Source organism: Cupressus sempervirens, chromosome 7, assembly GCF_028749045.1.
Source record: "Cupressus sempervirens isolate cs-2001-9-10 chromosome 7, ASM2874904v1, whole genome shotgun sequence".
NCBI lineage: Eukaryota > Viridiplantae > Streptophyta > Pinopsida > Cupressales > Cupressaceae > Cupressus > Cupressus sempervirens.
Window position 1 is genome coordinate 184,994,119 of NC_143124.1, and position 10,249 is coordinate 185,004,367.

At 33.9% G+C, this 10,249-nt stretch overlaps 1 protein-coding gene across 1 annotated transcript; it reads right to left on the reverse strand.

Moving 5' to 3' along the window:
• Nucleotides 1–426: 426 nt before the first annotated feature.
• On the reverse strand, nt 427–2,139 carry LOC149546112 (uncharacterized). The gene has a single exon (XM_089793891.1). The coding sequence runs from the start codon at nt 2,137–2,139 to the stop codon at nt 427–429; it is 1,713 nt and encodes a 570-aa protein (XP_089650017.1).
• Nucleotides 2,140–10,249: the final 8,110 nt, after the last annotated feature.

The following is a 10,249-nucleotide window of genomic DNA, read 5'->3' on the forward strand; positions in this document are numbered from 1 at the left end:
GTATGTGTGTAATCTAGAGGTGGAGATTCAATGCAAAATGGTGGTGGAGATGAAAGTGGATACTCAATGCATGGGAGAGGATGACATTGGAGTGAGGCCAAGGGGAAGAAATGCAAGGAGGTGGTGGAAAGGAGTTTTTAGAATCAATGGATGAAGGGGAAAGAGATGGAGAGGATGATGGATAATGAGAAGGAGGAGGTGAAGATGGAGATAGAAGTAAAGGGAATGGAGATGGCTAGATAATAAGGGGGAGGAGGTAAGGATGGAGATAAAGTGAAGTGAATGGAGATGCAGCGTCAATGGATGGAAGGAGAAGGATTGGAAAGAGCTGCTTTTAAACATCACATACTAAGGAGAAGGATTGGTAGATGATAAGGGGATGGCATAGGTGGTGTGGATGGGGTGGTGGTGGGATTAGAGCTCATTTCATTGAGGGGGAAGAGGTGGGGAATGCAGTGGAGGTAAAGAGTAATATGGAGGAGGTAATGGAGGTGAATGATAAGGGACTGGAGGAGGGGGAAGAAGAGGAGGCAGAGGAGGATGATAGTATACTAGTGTTGGCTGTGGTAAAGAGTGCATCTGTGATGGGTGAGGTGGTGGAGGAGGAGATGAAGCCGCATACAAAGGTGGAGGTGGAGGTGGTAAAGAGTAATATGGAGGAGGTAATGGAGGTGAATGATAAGGGACTGGAGGAGGGGGAAGAAGAGGAGGCAGAGGAGGATGATAGTATACTAGTGTTGGCTGTGGTAAAGAGTGCATCTGTGATGGGTGAGGTGGTGGAGGAGGAGATGAAGCCGCATACAAAGGTGGAGGTGGAGGTGGAGATGAAAATGGCGGAAGATGAACATGAGAGAGTGAGGGTGGTGTAAATGGAGGAGTTGATGAAGGAGGCGCGATTTTGAATACAGATAGACTTGGCTTACAGGAAGCAAATGGAAAACAACCCATAGAATGTGCTACACCACAATCCAAGAATGATCTTTGTGAAGTACTGCGACGGATACAATTATACTTTTCATCCAAGATGACCCCTCTTGAAGGAAAAGCCATACATTTGAGTGCCACTCTACTGAAGAAATTGTAGGAAATTTTAAAATTCTTCAAACTGGGAAGAGCACATAGGCTCTCTGGAACCATTCCAGATAGCTGATTTTGACTAATGTGCAGTATTTCCAAGCTGATCATCCCTCCGATGCTGTCTGGCAGAAAGCCAACTAGTTTATTGAAGCTCATGTCGAATACAATCAAGTTACTCAGCTTCCCAATATCAGATGGAACAAAGGATGACAATTTGTTATTGGATAGAATGATCTCATTGAGAGTAGGAGCCATTTGACCCAAGCTAGCAGGTAGGCATCCCTGAAGATTATTGTTAGCCAAAACAATAACAGCAGCAGGTGTATTTCTGAGGTTAGAAGGAACTTCTAGAGTAAACTTGTTGTTATTGACAAAGATGGCATCCAGATCCTTGTCAAACAGCTTCTCCGGAAGACACCTGTCAAACTCATTGAACCTGATGTCCAAATACTTCAATTTGGGCATTGAGAGCACCACCAATGGGAATGACCCAACAAATCTGTTATTGCTGATATCAAATTCAAACATCTCAGTCATATTTTTGAAGCTATAAGGCACAAACCCACAAAAAGAGTTGGAATTGATATGAAATAATGCAAGATCTGTAAGAAGCCCAAGTTCATCTACTAGATACCCTGCAATGCCTGCATGGTTCAGATCAATGCCTGCAACAACAATCATGTTTGGATCATCCAGTGCAGTGGAACAAAACACACGAGTGTAGTTACATACGTCAGCACCAAGCCAGTTGCTCGTTATGTTCAGCGGGTCTAAAATGATTGCCTTTTTCCATGCCTGAAGAGCAATGTAGGAATTTTTAAGCCTTGGATTTGTGAAATTCAAGAAGAGATCGTCAACCACTTTCTGTCTACCGCCATCGTATCCATTCTTGTAGTTCATCAACTGCATGTGAGTAATGTATTTGACATCCGCATCCGACAACCACTTCCTAGACTCTACAAAACCATATTGTCCTGAAAGTAGAAAACTCAACCCAAGCAGGATAGTGAAACCGACTTCCTGCATTCTAAGAACTGCAGAATTTCCTCTGTCGCTGCTCATGTACAATAGATACACTTTGAGAAGAAAGGACCTAAAATCTCAAGTGGATATGAGCAATTGCGCAACCCTAAACCTTATAAAGATGCAAAGCCGAATGGGCTTCCATGAAATTCCTAACTTATTTTAAAAGGAACAAGTTATGACACTAAGATTTCCTACAAATGTTTCGTTACTATTCTGATCCACGAAAAGAATGCTAACTAGGCGTCTCTAGATGTTTTTCTTCACATATTGAATAGTGGCATAAACATAAAGATGAATATGTAACCGAAAGAAAACTGCAACTATTTATTTAGATACAGAAAATCAACAAAAAATAACATCAGTTATCTGAGTCAGATTGGAATCTGAATCGGTTTGTAACAACATTGACAAGAACAACCGAAAAATATAACATGTATTTCAAGATAAACAAACTGTATGCATGCCAAGAACGAATTGGTAATAAAATTATACTAGCTTATATATACCTCTATATATATTACGCCGAGAGTAATCGTTCTCGAGGCGCCTATTTTTATTTAATCCCAAAGTTATTTTAATCGAAGTTGGGAGTAATGAAAATAAAAATAGGCGCCTCGAGAACGATTACTCTCGGCGTAATATATATAGAGGTATATATAAGCTAGTGGCAGTCGCGGCGCAATAGGAAAAATATTTAGTTTTTATTTTTTATTTTGATAAGGTTAGAGATAGGGGTAGACAAAGGGTTAGGCTTAGGGTTAGGGTTAGGGTTAGGGTCAAGGTTAGGGTTAGGTTTAGGGTTAGAATATGAGTTAGGGTTAGAGTTTGAGTTATAGTTAGGGCTATAGTTTGAGTTAGGGGTAGACAGAGTATTAGAATCCTAGCTACGATTAGGGTTAGGTTTTGGGTTATGGTTATGGTTATGGTTAAGGTTAGAGTTAGGTTTAGGGTTACAGTTATAGTTAGGGTTAAAGTCCAATTATGGTAGAGTTAGATTCGGGGTTACAGTTAGTGGTAGGGATAGGGTTACAATTATAGTTAGGGTTAGGGTTAGGGTTAGAGTTAGAGGAAGGGTTATATTTAGAAGTTTTCTTATGGTCACAGTTATAGTTAGGAGGGGAGTAAGGGTTGGGATTTTAGATTATATTTATTATTATATAAGGTGCCCTATATAATAATATGTATATTCCCACGCTCATGGATAAGGTTAGGGAAAGAAGTAGGACCATGGTTATTAGTGTTACATTTAGAATTTCATTTAGGAGGGCATTGTGTGCTATTTTTTCCCCCTATTCAACCCATCACTGATGTCTGATCTAAGAAACCTTAAATGGGATAGGTTCTTTGCAGAGGGTTAACATTGCTAAAGTTGGCGGCTAACATTTTGTGTTGGCTCGGTTTCTTCATTGACCACGCTGGATCATTTTTTCTTGGTCAGGTTGATTCATGCTGTGAGATTCGATAACTCTTATTTCTTCGCAAGCTATCTTCCCATCTTGCCAAAAGTGCAAGATGTTGCCATGCATTCCCATTCTAACGTTTCTTTATACGCTAGTGTCTTCAAAACACTCTAAAGCCTAGAATTGCACAAGATGCTACCATGCATCTCCATTCTGATGCATCGTCATGCTACATTGTTTCTTCAATTACCTGAAGCCCAAAATTGCATCATGCTACCACGCATTGCCTTTCCAACATTTCCTCACTCCACAATGCTTTCATGAGTCTTTGAGACCCAAAATTGTGCCACATGGAGGGGGTTCACACCTTTTGTGCTATCTGCTTCGTTTGTTGGGAGGAATCTCTTCACTACATCTTAGTCATCCATTGGAAATAAAGCCAATCTTGATCAACGAATGTGACTTAATCCTTCATTGGGAGGAGTTTCCTCGTTGCATCTCAGTCATCCTTTTTGAGGGGAGAATCTACATCGACGGTTGCGACTTAATCCTTCATTGGTGAGGATTCACGATGCATCTATGCTGTCTATTTCAAGAGGAAGACCTTCATCGATGACCATCATTCATTTTTGGGGAAACCAAATTCCCCCTTGGGATCAACCTTGCATTTTTTGTGGGAGGTAAAGACATCATGTTATCTCTTTTCATAGTTTTTTGCCAACGACATGAATGTCTTTCCTCTTCTTTCCATGAGTCTCCATTCTAGTGCCTCCTTACGCTGCATTGTTTCTGCAATGCTCTAAAGCCCAAAATTGTGTCATGCTACTACATGTCACCTTTCTGACATTTCCTCACTCTGTAGTGCTTTCGCGAGGCTCCAAGACCCAAAATTGTGCCATGTAGCGGGGGTCCCCACCTTTCGTGCTATGGTTACAATTTAGATTTTAGGGTTATGGTTAAAATCAAGGTCAATTCTAGAGTTTATAGAATATTTAGAGTTAAGATTAGGGATTAAATATACATGAGGGTTAGCATTGGGTTGTATGATAATTACAGTTAGGATTATAGTTAGATATATCATTTAGATTAGGTTTTAGTCAGGGTTTAATTAGACTTAAGATTAGGGTGAGGATCAAGGTGAAGTCTATATTAGGGTTCATATCATGGTAGGATTGAAACTAATGTTAGGGTTAACATTGAAATTATGATTAGGGGTAAGGTGAAGATTTATATTTGGTCATGATTGTGGTTTGTGCTAGGATTAGGGTCTAAGCTATGATTAATTTTATGATTGTACCTTTAGGGTTAGGGTTTTGTTTAAGTTTATGATTATGGTTACAACTATGGTTTATGGTTCAAGTTTAAAGTTGGTAATGTGATTAGGATCAGGGATTAGTAAATTTTTAAAGAGTTCAGTTATAGGTTTACACCATGGTTAGGACCTTGGGACTGGATTTAGAGTTTAATATCATGGTTATCCCTATAGTTAGGTTTAGGATTTTGATCAATATTTTGGAGTTTGTTTTTACATTATGGTTAAGGGTTAGATTTTAGGGTTAGGACTATAACCAATATTAGTGTGTAGGTTTTTGGTTTAGATTATGGTTTGGGCTGAGATTTTCGTTAGGATTAGAGTTTAGAATATCAATAGGGATATGTTTTAGTGCTATAATTATAGTTTAATGTTGGATTATAGTTAGATTGTACATCATTGTTGGGGCTAGGACTAAGGTAGGGGTTGTTGTTAGGGTTAACTAAGGATGACAATTAGGATGGTTTATCTTTTCAAGTAGAAAAAAAAACTCATATTGATTAAAAAACAAAGAAATTATACTTCGAAAATATTTTTCTATGTCATAATAGATTCATTTATTTTAATTATTGTATTAGTTAATTAGTTGTTTGATGTTTCAAAGTAAACATGGCTTATTTTATTTAAATTTAAATAATATTATTGTTTTGAATTGAATTTAGCTTAATTGTTAATGATCATATTTATATTTCTAATATTAACTCCAATTTGATCAAAGACCAAATATATTTTTGGTATTTTTGTAAACGAACTTTCTTAACACTTCCCTATTTCAAAGTTAATAAAATATCATTTCTATTGTCTTAGATTTGAGAGTAAGTATATTAAATAAGTAATAATAAATGAACATTATGATTAATATATTTCTAAAATAAAAATATATTACTTAAAAAATTGTTTACTTTAAATGAATAAAGTACTCATTTACTTGTAAATTTTAAAAATAGAAATTAATCTACACATATATAAAATATTTATTCTTTTTCCTATTTGCATACAAATTAATTAAAATCTAAACTTTAAACTACATAAATATTTTTAAAATATATATCCATCAATAAATAGTTTAGAATAAAGTAAAATCTAAAAATTAGACACATATAGAATCTTTTTAATTTCTATATACATGTTTTTCTAATTTATTTCTACAAACATGCAACTGATATTTCTATTATCCACTTTTTTCCATTCTAAAAAAATCTAGATGTAAATAGAATTTTTTAGATGCATGCAATCTTTCTAATTTTTTCTACATACATATATTTTTTTAAAGACGAGTAAATGCTTTGACCTGGAGCTATGAACCAGTGAGGCCACAAACGGGGGACCTCATCCCCATGAGATTTGAACCTTGATGGCAAAGATAACAACACAACAACTTAACCATCACAACATGCCACTATTGGCTTTTTCTACATACATATATTAACATTTCTATTTTATATTTTGTTTTTACATTATGGTTATTTCAATCAAAATATGTAGATGTAAATAGAATTCTTTTCAAAAAAATTTATTTAAATTTAAATAATATTATTGTTTTGAACTGAATTTAGCTTAATTGTTAATGATCATATTTATATCTCTAATATTAACTCCAATTTGATCAAAGACCAAATATATTTTTGGTATTTTTGTAAACGAACTTGCTTAAAACTTCCCTATTTCAAAGTTAATAAAATATCATTTCTATTGTCTTAGATTTGAGAGTAAGTATATTAAATAAGTAATAATAAATGAACATTATGATTAATATATTTCTAAAATAAAAATATATTACTTAAAAACTTGTTTACTTTAAATGAATAAAGTACTCATTTACTTGTAAATTTTAAAAATAGAAATTAATCTACATATATATAAAATATTTATTCTTTTTCCTATTTGCATACAAATTAATTAAAATCTAAACTTTAAACTACATAAATATTTTTAAAATATATATCCATCAATAATTAGTTTAGAATAAAGTAAAATCTAAAAATTAGACACATATAGAATCTTTTTAATTTCTAGATACATGTTTTTCTAATTTTTTCTACATACATATATTAACATTTCTATTTTATATTTTGTTTTTACATTATGGTTATTTCAATCAAAATATCTAGATGTAAATAGAATTCTTTTCAAAAACTCTAGATGTATATAGAATTCTTTTAATTTTTTACATACATAAAATCTTTCTAATTTTTTTCTACATACATAAAAGAATAATTTCTATTTTCCCCATTTTATCTAAGGAACCGAGTAATGTCACCAGTTCCTTGCTCAATGACCTCTGAGGCTCCCTTACCAATAGCTCTGAACCCTGCATCCCAAAAACAATTATTTCCACGAATGTGAGAATGATTACTCTCGGCGTAATATATAGACGTCTCTTCACATTCCACGAAATTCCACGAATATTTTCAAGAAACTGGAGATTGGCCATTAGGCTGATAATCTGCATTCCAATGCACCCATTAAATACACAATACACTGTTTGTTGTGGAGGAGAGCCAACCAAATTGAAATTAATTAAAATTGAAATCTAAATCAAAGTAGAATGTTATAATTAATTTTGAATTTCAATTTACATCTACATCTAAATCTAAATGAAAATGTAAATAAAAAATAGAAATCTCACCTACAAAAATGTTACTCCAAAACTTCAATTTACTCCTATTCAAAAACTCCAATCTAATCCTCCAATAACCTCCACCTCTTCCTTCCTGCAAAAACATAAAATGAAAATGAAATGAGGAGCCTTGGTTTTATAACTTCTGAGAGGCTCCTCATATCCCCCAACAGACGTCTCTTCACATTCCACGAATTTGTTTCAAATTCCCCCACTCCCCGCAAAAAATAAGCATGAATGTGCATGCAAAATTATATTTAACAAAAAAAAAATCATATTGAAATTATTTCGCCCCTATTTTTTCAGGCCCTATTTTTTCGGGTCCTACTTTTTCGGGCCCTACTTTTTCGGGCCTATTATTTCGGCCTCTATTTGGCTTCCTATTATTTTGGCCAGCTATTATTTCGGGAATTCTTTTTTAATATTTAATTTGGAAGTTTGTAACTGCTCCCAAATCTTTTTTATTGACAAAGAATCTTGGCATATTCCCGTGCTGCCATTGTATAGAATGCCTCTCGGCGTAATTACTTAAGAAGCAAACCAGTTTTTGACTTGTGAGAGAGTATGAAGATATTGAGTTGATAAGAAGGATAGATAATGTTGCTGTATGAGACCACCTAACAATATCAATATTTGAGCTCTAGTTGTATCTTGAAATTACACTTCACTGCCTGAATATGTTTTTTTTCTCGAAATTGTGAATGACATTTTTGTAAAAAAAAAATAAAAAATATTTAAAAACTATTCTAATGCACACGTGTTTGATTATTGATTATTGATTATTTGACATTTAAATTATATAATATGTTTAATGAGTTCTTAGAGTGCTAGTAAAGTTGAGTGATTTTCAATGAATCTATCATGTATCATATATTTTTGAGTGCAAGACTTGTTTATCATAAGAAATGAGATTGAAATCTGATCTTGAGAATGAAATGGGTACCCTTCAACCCTTAACTCTTAAACAAAGAGTTCCTAGACTAAAAGCTCATATTTATGGTATATAACCTTAATCCTAATTCTCTTTGTGTTTGATCCAACATAGTCATTATATTATCAATCCATACTTCTACATATTCATCTTTAATGGCTCACAATCTTGTGAACTTAGATAATTACTAAGCTACCCAAGATTGACCCTTACATTTAATTTTTAATTAAAAAATGTCAGCTCTATTAATTTCAAGTTGCTCGGGATCAACCTTCAAATTCAAAATTTTAAATTTAGAAATGTGAGTTCTACCTACTCGTTAGAAGTCTTAGTGGTGCACATTTTTGTAACTATCCATTATATCTTTGATATTTTTAATAATTCATTTTCACAATTAAACACCATCTAAACAACAACAAGAAACTATAGGAAAAATAATTATAGAAACATTTTGTTAGAGCCTAAAATAAACATATCTACATCTATGACACCTACATGTCTTCAATATTTGATCCAATCTCTCTATAATGACATGTTTACCTATACCAAGCAATGTCCCTATGCATAAATATTTTGTATAATCTGGTTTTAATTTTCATTACTAGTTATTGTAGTGGTCATTATTAATGCTTTCTTATTGTTTATAGGTCATCCCATGCTACTCGTTCCCACTTTCCATCGATAATGGATTAGATGAAAAGTGAGAAAAACTTTTTTGGGGAGCTTTGCTCGAAGCATTGGCTTCCATTGAAGCCACCACATGGCTTCAATTGAAGCCATTTGTAGAGGGATTTGATGGAAGCCCAAGGCTTTGAGTGAAGCCTTAAAGGCTTCATTTGAAGCCCAAGAAAACCTTAACAGTGGCTTTTAAGCCGATTTACCACTTTTCAAAGTCATTTTCATAGCCACTATTTTGGACCAGCGGTTGGAGTGAAGTTTGTGTAAGGAAACTCAGGTGCGAAAATAGCTTCTACACTAATCGCTTAAGGAAATTATTTTGCAAATTCCTATTAAATCCTTACAATATCAAATTTGATATTATATAAACAATAATATTGCAATCAACGATGAATACAAAAACAAATAGAGAAAGAAAACACATAAACACAAAGAGATGCCAGTGGGAAAAAACCTTTTGGTAAAACAACCCCACCCCTCCAAAACTTGCGTAATGTATTATCTTCAACACAAAGGTTACAACACACTTGCAATGCAAGTTCTTTCAGGACACAGAAGACAAATCTAGTAGCAACCAACAATACACTTTTCACTCTCTCCTATTTACAACCCTAAAAATGCTTGTATCAAACACTTTCCATTCTTAGGGTGACTTCCAAAGAACAACCGCACTAGGGTTTTACCATTGTCTAAAAAAGTAGGAACAAAATTATTTTTTGACCCACATGGTAGATGGGGACTCGAGTGTACAGTACTCAATGTTCAATTGCCAAATGTCTTCACATCTTCACCCATCATCAAATCTTCCAGAGATTGCTCTTATGCATCATAGGAATCCATCATAACCATTTCAGCCATGATCTCCTTACATACAATTCAAGATGTTGACACATACAAGTGCAGTGAAACATCAACATGCCAACTAGACATTACACTCACACTTAATTACATTATTTGTAAAAAATACATTTACAAAACAAATAATAAGAATAGGAATTATCCAAGGTTGAGACACCTTATTCCTAACAGTTCACAATGTCTGCAATTAGAACATCATTCAAAATTAGCATATTCAACCTCCTTCGACCATTCAATGTACCAAGTATGTTCATATTTGTATTTTTAATGAATATTTAGTGATTTTTAATGATTGTTTAGTTATTTTGATGAATTCTTAGTAGTTTTTTTAAAAATAATAGTTATAT

Excerpts from the sequence above, each read along its gene's own strand:
- LOC149546112 (XM_089793891.1), bottom strand. The coding sequence starts at position 2,139 with ATGAGCAGCGACAGAGGAAATTCTGCAGTTCTTAGAATGCAGGAAGTC.